Source organism: Serinus canaria, chromosome 2 (assembly GCF_022539315.1).
Source record: "Serinus canaria isolate serCan28SL12 chromosome 2, serCan2020, whole genome shotgun sequence".
NCBI classification, from domain to species: Eukaryota; Metazoa; Chordata; class Aves; order Passeriformes; family Fringillidae; genus Serinus; species Serinus canaria.
Genome location: NC_066315.1, coordinates 3,871,935 through 3,888,807, shown reverse-complemented (window position 1 = coordinate 3,888,807; position 16,873 = coordinate 3,871,935). Strand labels below are relative to the sequence as shown.

At 40.2% G+C, this 16,873-nt stretch overlaps 1 protein-coding gene across 6 annotated transcripts in view; it reads left to right on the top strand.

Moving 5' to 3' along the window:
- Positions 1-16,873, top strand: part of MINDY4 (MINDY lysine 48 deubiquitinase 4) — a 75,550-nt gene that overhangs the window by 22,642 nt on the left and 36,035 nt on the right. For 5 of the 6 annotated variants that reach the window (XR_001989756.3, XM_018909147.3, XM_018909149.3 and 2 more), the window contains exons 8-13: positions 791-907; positions 4,274-4,362; positions 7,977-8,078; positions 9,547-9,610; positions 10,945-11,010; positions 11,300-11,367. Coding sequence is in view for 5 of the 6 variants with exons in the window: in XM_018909147.3 (XP_018764692.2) it covers positions 791-907; positions 4,274-4,362; positions 7,977-8,078; positions 9,547-9,610; positions 10,945-11,010; positions 11,300-11,367 (506 nt within the window). In the remaining variant the exon portion in view is untranslated. The remainder of the gene's footprint in view (positions 1-790; positions 908-4,273; positions 4,363-7,976; positions 8,079-9,546; positions 9,611-10,944; positions 11,011-11,299; positions 11,368-16,873) is intronic. The other variant, XM_050971620.1, reaches the window with a different exon arrangement.

The following is a 16,873-nucleotide window of genomic DNA, read 5'->3' as shown; positions in this document are numbered from 1 at the left end:
CCTCATTGGCCCACTTGAAGCCCAGATAACAGCTTTATTAACTCAGCTTGCATTATTTCCTTAATGCCCCATGTCAGTTACTCCTGGGGTTATTCTCCAGTCCTTTCAGCTGACAGTGGTTTATTATTCCCCCCTCACTGTTTCTGCCTTTCTTAGCTCCCTTTTTTGAGCAAAGATGAAATTATTAAATACTTTTCCTTCCCATTCAGACAGAGGAGAAAAAAAAATCCCAGACCAAATAATGAGGGTGTATTCCAATTTAATTGCTAGATCAGTGAGCTTGGAGGAACTCTACCAGCCCTGAGTAGTTTTTTTTTATTCTTTTTTTTATTTCCTGAGCTCTGCTCTAGCATGAATGCCATTTATTCAGTGTGGCTATTGCTGGCCCTGGTCTGCAGTTGTGCCACCTGAAATACAGAAATCAACCATTCAATTAACATTTATCTTGTAGAGGGTCCTTTTCTCCCTCATGTCATCACTGGCTGCTCTTCCAGCTGTTAAATTTCAGGCAGTGCCCTGGGATGCTTCCATGGGAAACTGTGCCCCAGACATTAGACATAAATATTTTCCAGTGCTGAGCAGCTCCCAGCGTTATGAGTGGAAGGAATATGGCAGGAAAAGGAAAATATTGCTCCTTTTCATTGGGGTGTTGCTATTTACAGTATGGATTAAACAGAAGAGGATGGTTGTACAGTTAGTCATTACCCTTCCAACTCCTCTTTTCTTTTCTACAAATTACAGTGTTTTTGATTTGTTTTCAAAGTAAGGTTTTTTCCCCTTTCTTTTATAGGAATTAAAAAATCTTCTGTTTGGCTCCAGTCTTTGTTGCTTCAGTGAAGAATGGAAAATCCAGAGTTTTACATTTAACAATATCCCACAGCTAAAATATGGCATTGTGCAGAAAAAGGTACTGTAAATTCCTTCCTAACACTGATCTTTGCTTTTTACACTGACATTACAAAGGCTGTGTGTAAAAAAATTTAGTTTTCTAAAGACTTTTCTCCTCCTTTAAACTCTGGTCACCAGTGGTGTTGTCACCTTGTCAAGTCATGATGGGAGACTTGAGATGGATGGTTAAAAATGTGAAAAAAGCTGCAGAAAGTGTGCAGTTGTTTGTGTGTGTGTGTGATGGGGAATTATTCACAGGGAGAAGGAGGAGGAGCCACTGCAGCTGAAAGCTAGTGGTGGTAAAAGAATCAAAGAGCACAAATCAAGGGGGAATTCAAGAGAAAAATGAAATGTGGGGCCAAACAAATTAAAGATGCAGCTTGATCTGACTCAAAATGAGATGTAGCAAGAGTTGCCTGGAAAATCACATGGAGATTTTTATTTCCTGAAGATGCTGGGGTCAGGTGATGAGTTCATTCCTAAAATAAAAGGAACAAACACCTTGCAGGCACCCTGGGGCACTGGCACTGCTGCTGGGCTCACCTCTCCTGCAGCCACAAGATCCCAACTCCTCCCTACAATGAGGTTTTCATCAATTCCCTGGCAACACCCAGCAGGGGGACACATCTGGGATGTCCAGCAGGTGGACACACATCTGGGATGTCCAGCAGGTGGACACACATCTGGGATGTCCAGCAGGTGGACACACATCTGGGATGTCCAGCAGGTTCCTGTGGTGACCACAGCTGGTAAAACCACCCAGCCATGCCTTGGGCCAGCCTGGCCATCATGTGGCCCATCCAGAGAGATTTTTGGTGCTCTCTGATCCAGGGCATCCAGTGACTCCTCTGAGTTCTCCCTTTCAGCCCTGCCTGAGCTCCTGGCTCCCAGACAGTGCTTAACCCCTCTCTGCTCTGTCTGGCTCACCTTGGTTTCACAGGCTCAGCCCAGGGACCACCCTCGTGCCACAGGGTTGTGGAGCTGCCCCCAAAATCTGTCCTAGTTGAGAGGGTCATGGTTGAGATGGAGACAATGCAAAACAACCCTCCATTTTCAGAAGGCTTCAAACCCTTTTTATTATTGCATGCATGCTCCTTATACATTCTTAAAAAACTCATAAGTTAGCACTTTACTCATTAGTCTGAAGAGACAAACAAAGTGCTCATTGAAGGTTTCTCTTATTTATCCTCCTCTCTGTCCTGGTTTCCATGTCAACAACCTTGGCAGGAAACTCTTTCAGGGCTAAACATGGATCCTCCCATCAAACTTCCCTCTGGCTCACAGAAGCTGCTGCAAAACCTCCTCCACAAAAATCCACCAGATCCCTTGGAAGAGCGGATCCTCCCCAGCTTTGGGATGGCTTTGTGCCAGCCCTGGGGCTGTGCACCTGCTCCTGGGTGTCCACACAGGAGCAGGGATCTGAGGAATTCAGTAAACACTTGTGGGCTCCTCTTTCCAAAACACTCAGTAAAGCCTCTGTGCTGATGGAGAAAATCTTTCTCTGGCCTGAGAGAAGTAGGCCATTGTCACATTCACGTTTTCTGAAAAATCCCTTCACCCAGGATTTTTCTCCTGGGAAGCTGAGGAGCCTCAGAGAAAAGGAAAACAATTCTGATCTCATTTGCTTCTCCTGTGCTGTGCTCATGTGGAATGTGTTTGGAGATTGTTCACCCCCAGGTGATTGTTCCATTGCATTCTGCTGGGAGTTGTTTTCACTCTTTGGCCATCAGGGCCAGGCTGTGCCAGGGCTCTGGAGAGAGTCAGGAGTTTTCATTATTATCTTTTTAGCCTTCTGTAAATATCCTTCCTCTATTCTTTAGTATAGTTTAATTTAGCATTCTTTAATATAATATAGTACCATAAAATAATAAATCAGCCTTCTGAGAACATGGAGTCAGATCCATCCTTCCTGCCTTCATCTGGCTGGAACACAAATACAATAAACCATTATTCAGAAATGAGAGGAAGAGAGGCTTTGAGGCAAGGACAATGGCTAATAAACATGTCATTAAGATGTTTAATTAACTTACCTCATCTAGTTAAATATTTCATTAGGCTGCTGATCTCAGAAGAAAGCTGCTTATCTCACACAGCCTAGTGGAAAAAGGAGATATTAAATCTCTATTTAAACTCCAAAAGGAGCCATGGCTGTGGTGGTCACTGGCCCACAGTAAATGCTGCTTTGGTGTTTGCAGCCTGCAGAAAGGATATCTCATCACTTCCAGCTGCTCACTGGCCATTAAATTCCCCTCCATGAATTCCAGAGCAGGAATGGTGTTTTGCTTAAATTGTGCCTGTTTCAGCACATTAATATATTTCCTCCTCACGTCCAAAATTCAATTCAGCTGAACAACTGTTCATTTCTTTCTTGTGTTAAGAAAGAACTGTTCATTTCTTTCTTATTTGTGGTGCTATAAGAAGATATTTAGAATGAATCCTGTAATTTCTTTTTTGATTGGGAGATTCTCCCTGATGGACTGACACAAACCTTGCTTTTTTCCTTGATGTATTTCAGATTATTCATTCATCAGTTAAATAAATGTAGAGAGGCAAAGAATGTGTAACACAAATGAGAAATGAGAAAGTGTCAATATCTAAAGAATTCTCATTTCCATCCTGCATTTACCTGCAGGTCCCCTTCCCTTGGTGCTGCATTTAGGACAATCAGAGAATTAAATTTTTAATCCCATTGTGGGATTTAATCCCATTGTGGGTCTTTTAATCCCATTGTGTGACAACAGCAGGGCTGGCTGCCCTTCCCCTTCTGCAGGGTGTGAGAGGAGTTGGCTGGGTGGCACTGTGGTGTCTGTGGTGTCACCCTTGTGTCCATGTAGCCCAAAGCCACCTATGAATCCATAAAATTCCAAGTTAACATGGCATTTCTTGGTATTGTGATTTATTTCCCCTGGGACTGATAGTTTTAAAGAATCAGACTTTTTTGGTTATCTTTCTCTTCCCAAGAGAGAGGGAGGATCTGAGGTGCAACGCTGAAACCTGAAATCTTGGTGTGGTGTTGCAGGTGGAAGCTTGAGAGCAAGGCTTCAGGTTTTCAGTCCTTGGGAATCACTCAGACTTGATTTCCCTCTGGAAATTAAACTGCAGCTCAGTAGGGATCTGGAGGTTTTAGTTCATCTATCCCAGATTTCAATAAAACCCCACATTTCTTTTGACATTATAGATGTCTTGGTCTTTTCAGGAAAAACAGGCAGGAACCACAAAAACACTGAAAAACCCTGATTTTCCTTGGCTTGCTCAAAACCCCAGAGAGCACAGTGAAGTCCTGGCTGGAGAGAGAGGGCTGAGAGGATGGCTTTGGGCTGGGTGGGAGCTCCCAGGGGTATTCCCCAGCAGATTTTTGCTCATGGAGTTTCCCATTTTCCCCCAGGGTGGCCCATGTGGGGTTCTGGCTGCTGTCCAAGCCTGTGTCCTGCAGCAGCTGATCTTTGCAGACACCAACAGGAACAAAGACACCCGGTAAGGCACTGAAACTTCAGGAATTTTCCTACAGAAATAAAAAAAAAAATCATAATTTAATTTATTAATAATAATTTTATTATTATTAATTTTATTGTGGCCACTCAAGAGCCTTTTGAGTTTGAACTTCCTGAACTTCTTTTTGTTTCAGAGAGAGAGAAAGCAAGCAGCTTCTGCTTTACTTGTGTTTGCTTCCTGTGGAACTGTAGGAATGTCCAAGTTGGTGTCTTATTTGTGTAATTGCTTGTGATTAACCCAAGAACCTCTACAAAACCCAAACAGCTTGAATTGAGGCCAAGGAAAATTATTTAGCCTCGAGGTCCTCATGGAAATAGGACTTCAAACAAGGTTTGAAAGTCCATGAAGTTCATCCAGTGCTCTACACTGAGAATTTCAACAAGCTTGAAAAATTAAAGTTATAATGATTTTTTTTTTCTTGTAACTGCTTTTGATCATTGCTGTTTAAACTCCTTAGTGGAATTTGAATTTATATTCTGTGTATTTTCTACTTGTTTAAAGGAATTTTGTTAGGTGCTGCTGCTGACAAGGAAATTGCTTGGGCTGCATTAATAATGATGTACCTGTCATGTTGCTAAAGGAACATGGGCTACTGAATTCAATTCTGGAAAATAATGCCTCAAAAATTACTTTGTTCCCAGTTTTCATGGATTTGCCTCTTGTTTTCAACAAGACTTAAAGTCCTTTACAAAAAACAAATTCCTCAAAGCCTCCCTGTGCTTAGAGGAACAAAATGCTTAACAGTGCAGATGATTTTACTGGTTTATGCTGCCACCACCTTCTCTTATTTGTGACCTCCATTAGTCTGACTTTGATTTAGTCTGAAGAGAAGCTTTCATGCTGAGATCCTTCATTACCTTAACATATAAAAATGTTCCTCTTGTGTTACATTTTGGCTTTAAATACCCATTTTTTTTTGCTTGGAGCTGTGTAGGAAAGTGCTGTGGTCTGTGTTGATGTTCCTTAGTGCTGTCTGCCTTACTCTTAATGTAAATTCATAGTTTGGGCTGTTTTTCATCAATATTGGAAAGAAACAGGTGCCTGTAGAGCATCATTCTTTGTTCTCAGCATCCAGGATGGGAAGTGACAGAAGTTATCCTGCAAAACTTTAGGATTCTAATTCAGATTATAATGAAGGCAGACTTTTCCAGGTTCTTGTCTACATAAAAGAAAAACCTCAGAAACTTCCTTGCAGGAACCTCAGTGCATACTTAGATTTTACGACCAGGAATCTCCACAGAAGAATTATTTCTGGCTGTGAAAACCAAGAATTTCTTTCAGCTTTGAGGACAGCCTTTGATCATCTGTTCCTTGGTCCCTTTGTGTCTCAGGTCATCCTTAGTGAAAACAGAGATGATGATTTCCCTCTTGCAGCATGGTTCAGAGATCATACATGAAATAAAATTATGTGGCACCCAAAGAAGTGGATGGAGGCCAAGTTCTTTAAACTGTGTGTTCCAGCTCGTGCCATCTCCAACAAATCCTGTTTACTTGGCAGGATTTGCCTTTCCTGTTTTCCCCCTCTTATTGTCCACATGGTTTTAAAAGGTTTTTTGGTTTTTATTCATGAGATAAACATACTTTTCTTATGCTGTGTTTGCCATGGGCAGAAACTTTCAGCAGGCAGAAGGAAAGGGGAACCTCAGAGCTTCAGATGAGAGGATCAATATTCCTTTCTAACTCCAACCTGGATTTTCAAATTATCAGCCACTTCACAGGAAGTGTTGGATTTCAGGCTCCTTCAACATTCAAGAAATAATTATCATGTCTTCTTCTCCCTCTGCTGCCTCTCAGACACAGAAATTCCTTGTGATTCCCATGAATTGCTGGCTGGCTGTATTAGAACACAGGCAGAGAGAAGAGAAAGTTGTGATTATGATTTTTTTTTTTTTCACTTGAAAACTTTCACCAATTATTTCCCATATCTCACATCCTTCAGAGAGGGAAGCATTCTCTAAATTAACATTATTTTCAAGGCAGACACTGAACTTGAAAGTCTGTTTAATTTTTTTGACGTTTGGTGTTTCTTGTATAGTCTTTTGAATTATTAGATCTTTTACTCAAACAGTGGGAACAGGTTTAGTCCTCATCTCCCATGCTGGTAACACTCTAGAACTGATAAAATCTGAATTTCAAAGACTGCCATTCTTGGAGCCACTAGAGAAAACTCCAGTTATGTTCTTCCCAGGGACTTGGGATTTTTGGCCACTTCTTCAGTCTCATGGATATTTGGTTTATTCTCAAATCTGCCAGTTTTCCACTTTGGGACTTTGAACTTCCTGGTCCTAAAATGTTTTAGGTCCTGATTTTGGGGCACACCTTATTAAAAAAAAAAATTCAAGCAGCATTTATTGCAGATAGTACTTTGGAGAAAGTTTAGTGGGGGTTAAAAACATTATGGTGTAGATCTGTTTAAAAGGATTAAGAAGTAAAAACTTCTGAAAGAAATTAAGTATCAATGCTTTTAGAAACTAAAAATCATGTTTAAAATATAAACCAACCCTGTTGGAGAATATTGAAAGCTTTATTACAGATTTAAAGATGAAGTAGCTTCTCTTGTCCATTATTTGCCAATATGTTTTTGTTCCCTGAAGCATTTACCTGCTTTTTTGTCCAAGCAATTAAAAATATGTTCTTTGGAAGAGGAACTCCTTCTTTTAGAAGATCAGGGTGTGATAACAGATCTGTGCTTAACCAGTTCCTGTTGTTGATCATGCCTTATTTACTCTTCTCCTGATTTTCATCCATTGCTTTTAATGACAAAACCAGTTTTATTTTAAATTTTATGTTAAGTTTTATTTCAATCATTCCTTATAAATCAGACACCACCTTAAGTAATGATCTCCTGGAAGTGAAGAGTGGGAATTTCATCACTTAAATTCACCAAATGACAGGAGCAGTGTCACAGAACACAGAGACATGGCAAGTTTGCAATTATTTATAACCTCATTAGGAGCAACATAAACTCATAGAGATCCCCCAAAAGCAGCACAGAGCTGGTAACACTTGACTTTAGTTCATTAATGTCCTTCCAGTGCCTGTTTTCCTTCTGACTTGAGAAGAAACCCACCCAGTGTGCCCAGTTCGTTCTGCAGCAATCTAAAGAGAATTTTTCTCCCCACAGCTCCCTTCACTGGCTCTGATTATCTTCAAGGTCCAAAGCACCTTCTGAAATGCCTGAAATGAGGTTTCTCCCCAGAGAATGGTTCCCAAAAAGCCCTTGGTGCCATCAGTGGCCTCTCCCCCTGCAGGTGCTGAGCAGTCTCAGCTCAGGGTGTGCCAGGGGTGCTCTCGTGGTCTCTCATTCCCAGGGAGAGGTGGGGTTCAGCTCTTCCTTCACCCCTGGGATCTCTCCCCAGTGACAATTCCAGCTGCCTCTCCAGCTCACAGCATCTTTGGCCATCCAGGTTGTCTCTCTCTCAGCTGTAGAAGAGCTGAGGCACCTAAAGAACGATTTGCTGACACAGCTCACCGGAGCCTTGTTATTAATTGTTATAAAACTCTCTCTAAAGATGCTTTTAAGGACAAACCTGCCCTGAGTCTGTTTTTCCTCACATTTTGCTGCTTGTCTCTCTCCTTTCTTTCCTGGACTGCAGTTGTCTCCAGCCCTCAGAAGCTCTCAGGACCAAGTGCCTTTCCCTGGCTCTTGCTGACATTCTGTGGCGTGCGGGGGGCCACGAGAAAGCCCTGGTGGCTCTGTGAGTAGGAAACCACTTTTAGTCCCTGTACACTGCCCTTGTAGCTCTGTCTGTCCCAAATCCACCTAATTACAATAGAAATGTGGCACTGTCATGTCTTCTGAAAAATCCCTTCACCAGGATTTCTTCTCCTGGGAAGCTGAGAAGCCTCAGAGAAAAAGGAAAACAATATTATCTCATTTGCTTCTCCTGTGTTTGCTGCTTTGGGATGTGGTTGGAGATTGTTTATCCAACATGTGAATTGTTTGATTGGTTTCATGTGAATTGTTTTAACTCAATGACCAATCTGTGTCAGGACTCTGGAAGCAGTCACAACTTTTCATTATCATTCTTGGTATCTTCTGTGTCCTTTCTCTACTCCTTAGTACAGTTTTAGTGCAGCATTCTTTTGTATAATATATATCATAAAATAATAAATTAGCCTTCTGAGAACATGGAGTCAGATTCTCAATTCCTTCTTCATCCTGGGGACCCTGAAAATGCCTCAGAAATGCTTTGTAAGCTGCATTTATGCCACCTAAAGTAGCCTAAGGAGCAATGCAAAATGTAATTTCTGCTGCCCCAGTAGCTGGGACAGAACTGGGGCAGCATTTACAACACTTTGGAGTGGCTGTGAAAGATCCTGGATCTTTATTTAATTGATGGATTGGATTTATTGTAGGGATCCTCCAAAATGTTCTTAGGAAGTGTTCTTTTTTCAGATGCAGCATTCTGCTCCTGTATTGCAGATATTCCATTTTGGCAGGAATTAAGCTCCTTTTGCTGTGTTTGCCTGCTTGGTTTATGCAGTGCACTGAGGCTGCTTGTACACACAACATCCAGCTTTTAGATCCCTAGCTTTGGCTGCACTGGAATCTAAAGGACATTTTTAAGTGAGTCAGATTTTGTGGACATAATTAATTTCCTTTATTAGATCAGCTAAAATAGCTGCAAAATAACAGAGAGGCTTTGGGACACAGAAATCCTTCACAAACCTGAAATAGAAGCAGCAAATTCAAAAACATTTCAAATGATATTTCACATATTTTACATCTCAAATCTGCTTCCTCTGTGATATTTCCCATATGTTCTTCTGCTTGTTTGAATGTCATTAGTCTAAAAATATTTTTCAATAAAAACTGTCATTAGCATCTTAAACTTATATTTCTCCTCTTTCTGTGTGGAGAAATGGTAATTCATGTTAGACAGAGAGCACAGCACAGATAAAGTGTTTGTTTCACTGACAGAAGTTTGATTTGCAATATAAATTTATTTGCAAGAAATCTTTTTTTTTAAAGTCCTTAATAATAATAATAATAATAATAATAATAATAATAATAATAATAATAATAATAATAATAATAATAATAATAATAATAATAATAATGCAAATCTTTGGCACATCATTCAGCTGATATAACATGTTGATTTCTCTTTAATGCCATTTTCTTCCCTTTAACATGAGTTTTGTCTGAATATCCCCCTTCAGGCCATCAGGAAGACAGCAGTTCACTCCCACAGGGAAATACAAGGCAGATGGAATCCTGGAAACTGTAAGGCTCTGGGTGACTCCCATGCTCCACATCCTCTTTCCCTATTTCAGTTCAGTCAATCTGACTTCTCTTGCTCTCCTAACATTTTAAAATCAGATCAGTTATGATCCAAAACCCCATAAGAGATAAAATCCCAAAGCCTGCCTGGCTGAGTTGTCCCAGTGGCTGTGGGCACTTGGGCTCTCTGAAATCCTTTTTTTAATTTTCTATTTACCTTCCAAACCTAAAAACTCTGCCTGCTTTTAATGACACACAGTAAAAATCAAGGTGGGCCCCTCCAATTGACCATGAGCATGAAAAGGCTCCATTTTCTTCTTTTCTTACACAGAATTCTTTGCTTTTTTCCCCCCTCCAGAAGCTCCAAATGGCAGAACACTTCCCAGTGGTGCCTTGTTTCCATCTGAGGCTCTCTGATGGCTTTGCAAGCAGTGCTGCCTTCAGCCAGGCTTCAGGGCTTGCAGGAATAATTATTATTAATTATTTGGCCTCCTGAATGAGGAATGGACGCCTAAAAACAATCTGGAGATGGAAAAACAGGCAAAGAATATTGAAGTGAGGGCCTGGAGGTGTGAGCTCTCCTGGATTTCATGTTAAATAGGAATACTCATATATTCTCTGAGTGTGGTGAATACCCCACCACATAGGTACAGACCCCTGAGCATAGGGATTTCATGTTAAATAGGAATTTAACATGGATTTCATGTTAAATAGGAATTTAACACGGATTTCATGTTAAATAGGAATATTCTCATATATTCTCTGAGTGTGGTGAATACCCCACCACACAGGTACAGACCCCTGAGCATAGGGATTTCATGTTAAATAGGAATTTAACATGGATTTCATGTTAAATAGGAATTTAACATGGATTTCATGTTAAATAGGAATACTCTCCTAGATTCTCTGAGTGTGGTAAATGCCTCACCACACAGGTACAGACCCCTGAGCCTCTTGCCCATCCTCTCTTCTAAAGCTGCAGAATTCCTCTGTCCAAGGGGTTGTTTTTCATTGCATAGACAATGCTTAAAATTGAGTCAAAATGTTTGTACAAGAAACTTAAGAATCATAAAAAAGCAACATAGAAAAATTCAGAATATATCAGTTTTTGAGGTATAATTCTCTGACAAATGACAACCCTAAGAGGTAAATTTCATTAGATATTGGTTTTTTTTCTAGATCTAGATTATTTCTCAATTAGATCTAGATTATTTCTTTTTGGTAGTTCAGATCTTTCCAGGTAGTTTGAAAGTTTTGGCTACTTTATTTCAGCTTTCAGGTTATAAAACTGAGTTGCTGTTTTTTAAGTCACCTTTTTTCCTTTAATTTCTTCCCAGCTAATTCTTCACAGTGCCACGAGATATGAGGACCTGATTGTATTTCTACAGCAGAATATTCACCAGGTACTGTGTTTAATGAAATATTAATTAAACAAATTATGGTTCAGCTGCCAGCCTTTGTGTCTGTTACTCTCACACTCTGAACACTGTTTCTACCACTCTGTGGACATGGTTTGCATTTTAACAAACACAGCAACAAATTCAGCTTTAGCATAAATCACAGCAATTCCTTCAGTTCCATTTGCATTTCTGGAGAATTGGGCAAAAAATTTTATACACAACAAACAAAATAGCACCAAAATCCCAGACAAAGAAACAAAATAACACACAAATAACACCTTTTCTTTTGCAGTTTGAAATTGGCCCCCATGGCTGCATCCTCCTGACTGTGTCTGTCATCTTATCCAGATCCATCAACCTGTGAGTGCCTCTCTAGCCTTGTGTCATAAACTGCAAAATGAGGAGAAATCCATGCTGTGCTTCAGTCTCTGGCCTGGTGTTTGCTCTGATAAATATGGGGGAGTTGGGCAGATTTACTCACCTCATCTTGGCTTTTCTTGTTGTATACACACACTTGTGTGTGTATAATTATAATTATTTTTATTGTTATTATTATTATATTATTATTATAAATGATATTATTATAATAAAATAATAAAAATAATATAGAATAATAATATAATAATTTTATTAAATTATTATGTTATTATTAAAAATTATCATAATATATGTATAATTACACATATTAATATAATATATTAATTATGTATGATAGTATAAATTAATGTAAAATAATAATGTATGTATAATGTATAATTATATATATATCTCTATGTATCTATTGTAGTGGTCAGCCCACCACAATAGATATATATAGATATATATATATATATATAATATATATCTGATATCAAATGCTCCATTTGAACATTAGGTATCATGGCTAAAGTTGGTTTTTTCCTCTCTATCTTGACAGTTCAAGCAAGACTTGTTTAAAAAGAAATTTATTTCACATGCTTCAGGTATCTTAGGTAGGGGGAAATAACCTGTGGTGCCTTCCCAGTCTCTGTCAGTGGAAATGAAAAGGAAAATCCAGAATAAATGGGGTGAGGCAGCTCATTTTCAGGCAGCTGGAAGGAATGCATGACAGATCTGTTCATGGCTGTCATGAATATTCTGAGCTCTAAGTCACCAGAACCTCTTTAGGAAGCCCCTGAGGCTTGCCCAGGCACAGTGGCATTTCATTTTGATATCCAGTGGCATTGAGCTGAGTTTTTACCCAGACTGGAGGTGTTTCTGTCAGTGGCCAGGATATAAAATCCCATTTTCCCTGCTGTGAGAAGCCCCAGGAGCAGGGGGAAGCTGCTCCTGCCAGTTTGCCATCACCAAGTGACACAGGGGGACCTGTGAGCTTGAGAGCAGCACGAGGCTGATTTATGGAAGCTTTTGTTTCTGACAGCTCTGCATTGTCTGGGCAAAAAGCAGCAGCTGAGTCCAAACCTGAGAGCCACAATCAGTTCCTCACCTGCTGGGATCCCAGCAAGGGGTTGCACATTGAGTTTTTTGGGTTTTATTGTAATTTCTTCCTTTCTTTTGTTTATAGTAGCACTACAGCCTTTGGCTTGACTCCACTTTTGTACTCTAACACAAATGATTTGATAATTTCAGGACACCTGCCATTTATTCTCATTTTTCTGAGAATTTCTCATTTTTTACAACAGAGAGGTTCAGATCAGTCAAGTTATTTGTGCAAGTAATGCTCTGTAGGTTCAGAATTGCTGCTGTCTGCTCTGCTTTGCTTGCTGTAAAGGGATAAATATTCTTTAATCATTTAAGCAAGGATGTATTCTCCCTCATCACCTCCCAGTTCCTTCCAGATGGATTCTGCCAAGGCCAATCCATCACCTGTGTTTTTATTTGGGGGAGCATGACAATTCCTTTTGGTGCCTGTTTGCATTTTAAACTATCTCAATATTTTCACAGCTCTGATCCAGCATGTCAGAGCACTTTATGAAGTGCAGTTCTATTTTTAAAACTGCCATGATTTTCTCACAAAACTTCATTTTCAAGTGCTGTTTCTCCTCTAGCTTGTAGTGTGTAAGACACTGCATTGGTACCTTTTTTTTTTTACAAGAAATGGGAATTTTTCAGTTTTTAAATACAACGGAAAGTGGTTTTAGACCTTTGGAGTTTGGACCTTTGCACAATTTTAAGTACAAACTGAATTTGGTTTATGTAATCTTCAGCAATCCATTTAGCTGCCTATGTCACCCTGCTTCTCTCAGGATATTAAAAATATCAAGACAAATAACTCAGTGCTGATATCCTCAAGAAATATGTACCATTCAGAGAGTGTTACCAGCATGGTAAGCAATTATTTACATAACTGGCATAGTTCTGGATGAGCAGCTGAAGACAAACAAGAGTTGCTTTAGATAATGGAATTTCCAGCCAGTGATAGAGCTCCCTGGGATTGTTTTGCCCCAGTTTTTGGGTTTTTTTTTTTTTAACATAAAAATCAGCAGGTTTTTACAGCAGAAAGCTCCATGGAAGTTTCATTTGTCTGGATTTTTGTGTGCATATCACACTGAAAAAAAAATGAATTGAGGAGTTGACAGCAGTTAGATTTTTTTCCTAATTTGAGTGTAATTATCAATCTTAATGATCTTTATTACCCAGAGAGGTTGTGGACTCCCCACCCTGGAGGTGTCCAAGGCCAGGCTGGAGCACCCTGGGCTGTGGAAGGTGTCCCTGCCATGGCAGGGGTGGCACTGGAGGGGCTTTAAGGTCCCTCCCAGCCCAAACCATTCCAGGATTCCATGACTTCTTGACTTCCTATCTAAGTGTTTGCATTTAGGCCTTTAAACTCAAAAAAAGAGAAAAAACCCCTGTGATTAATTTCACTTTTTTTGGTTGTCTGTCTCAGGATGACATAAATAATCTCCTGAAGTGCTTGGTTATCTCCCCTATAAAGTCAGAAAATCTAAATAACTTACTCATAAAGAAATTTTAAACTGTAAATATCAAGTCATGAAATAAAGTCTGCTTTTTAGTGACAGGTCAGTGAAAAATGGGAGATTAAATGTTAATAATGCAGAGCATTATACATGGCAAAAACACTCTTACAGCTGTACTCACCTAGTGATGGGCTTTGAATAGGCTGTTATAAAAAAAGGAGAGAATTTCTGGCACCAGCACTAGAAATTTAATTATCTGAACACATCAGTTCAATTTTCTTTGATAGACAAGAGATAAATCATGGGTTGAGAGTTGAGAACAGAATAAAAACACATTAATGGCTTCATATAAATAGATGATCTTTCATATTTTATCTTGCATGCAGTCCTGTCTCCTCAGGCCAGTAAAGTCACATTACTGCTGGAATAAAGTGGAAGACAAAAAACAAAAGTTTCCCTTTAATTTGCACAGTTAAAAAAAAATCTTTTTTCTTCACCAACAAAGAGGAATAACTTGGAAATAATAAAAATTTAGGCACTCAAAACAAGGATGAATACATTATTCCTCAAAGTCCAAAATCTTGGGTGCTCTCAGGGAGGCACTCAGGCTTTGATGTTAAAACAAGCATAATTCTAATTTTTCCCCCAGCATAAACAACTTTCAGGAGTGGGAGATGAGGAGGCCAAAAGTATCAAGAGGTTCAAGTGAATTCAGAGCAATTAATGGAAGGTGCAAGCTCCAGCATCCCTCAACCCCCTGGCCTTGCTGTTATCCCCACCTCCCCCATTTTTGTGTTCTGCCTTGATGTTTCCTGCTGCTTTTGCTGCTTTTTTGGTCCTGCTCCATAATTCTTACATTGTTACAGATCTTCCCCTGCAAATGGAAATTCCAGCTCTCAGCCAGGTCTGCTGGGCAGTTCTTCTAAGATCACTGGCAATCTGAAGCATTTTTATTTCAGGGGGACACATGCCAGGAAATGCAGGAGTTTGTGCTGCTTTGTAGCTTTTGGGTAATGAGTTTTTCATGCTCTGAGCACTAATGATCATCACTGCCTGAGCTGATAACAAATGGCCAAAGAGGAGTGAGAATTCCTGAGGAAGTTGCTGAGAACGCGTTGTTGCTTCTGGTACAGGAAGGAATTCTGGCTCCTAACAATTGTTACCTGTTTTTTTTTAAATTTTAATTTGTTTTTTTTCTTTTTAAACAACCAGCAAGATTTATTTTTTTTTTTTAAGCCATACTATAGCAGCTCAAGGGATTAATCTTTCTGAGTGTGCAAGGTGTGTGCTGGGATCTTCACGTTGATGAGAGCTCCAGGATATTTTCCATGCATGGGAGAGAGAATGAGCTCAAAATTTGGGCTGGAAGCCCTGGTTTTAGTGACAGCTCAAGTGAGCCCCACAGCCTGACTGTGTGGGTTTTTGAGCACAAAAAGGCTAACTATCTCTTGCTAGAAGGTCTTTTAAGACTAAACTATCCAATTAAGAAATGACACTTAGATTATTTTCCTTTTTGACTCAATAACTGATCCCTCAAAGGCTGCAGTGTGGATTTTTCTGTCTAATTACAAAGCATCACTCAAACCCATGAAGAAGAAGGAAGAAGAAGGTAAATAAGAAGAGCCTTCCTCTGCCCTAAAACTTCTATCTTGCTTCACATTTATTTCAATATTCTAAAACCCCAAACTCTAACTTTTCCACCCTGTGACATCACACACTTCTAACCAACCACACAGCTGTAATCCCAGTGCTGGTAATCAATTTTGGAAGCCTTCTCCACAGCCTCAGGTCAATGCAGTGTTCTCCTGTGGGTCTGTGCCTTTAAGCACAGAAAGTTTTGAATTCTCAGCATCCAGGAGTCCAACATGAGTGAATTTCCAGCCTGCAGTGGGGCTGCAGCCCAGCTTTCCCTGCTGGTGCTGCCTCACCCTCCCCAACCCCTGCTCCCTTCCTTGCTGTGCTCACTCATCCAAAGCCATTCCTGGAGTGGGATGTGGCTCCTTTGGATGCACCCACTGGATCCTCAGCTTGCTTTAAATTCCAGCTCCTCACCAGCTCTGTTCCCACATTTTTCCTAATCACTGCAACAACTTCTTGTTCTTGTTAAGGCAATACAAAGCAACACACTCCATTTTCAGAAAGCTTCAAACTGGTTTTATTCTAGCATGCATGCTTTGTATACATTCCTAAAAAACTCCAGAGTTTGCACTTTACTCATTGGTCATGAAAGACAAACAGCTCATTGGAACAGGCAGTTGCAGGTTTCTCTTATTTATCCTCCTTTCTTTCTTGGTTTCTGTGTCAACAACCTTGGTAGAAAATTCTTTCAGGGGTGAGCATGGATCCTCTGATCCAGCCTCTCTCTGGCTCACAGCAGTCACTGTAAAACTCCTCCACAATAACTTCCTGCATAAAATCACCATTACCAGAACCCAGGAGAGCAAAGAACACGTGGGAGAAGAAAATTCCTCAGGTGGAAAACCAATGTATTGCCATTTTCAGGCCATGGAGGCAATGCAGAGAGCATGATCTGAGACACAGGCTCATTGTGCTGCTCACAAATCAAAATGCCTCTGTTTGCATCATTTTTGGGACCTGGGGATATTTTACCAGTGACTGGTAGCAGGTCTCGTGCCACCCTCCAGGCAGGATTGGCCTCTGGGTCTCTTTTCCTTGTTTTCTCTGAGGTGTTGCTGTGAGAAGAAGTAAAACAATGGCTTTAGCTGTGGGAAAAATCAAAAAGGAGACTGATTTTGCCAGTCAGGAGGAGGCTGTGGACTTCATTAAGGTTTGGCTGCTCATAAACCTTGGGAAATACACGTCAGCATCTTCCTTGCTGTGATCCCAAAGCTCTATTAACTGCATTTCTGCAGCCCTTACTGCTCCAGAGAAGGGTGTTTAGACCTGTTTCAGAGTTATCTGTGCTGTTCCCACTTTGCTGTTGGAGATTTTTGGTTGTTTGGAGTTGG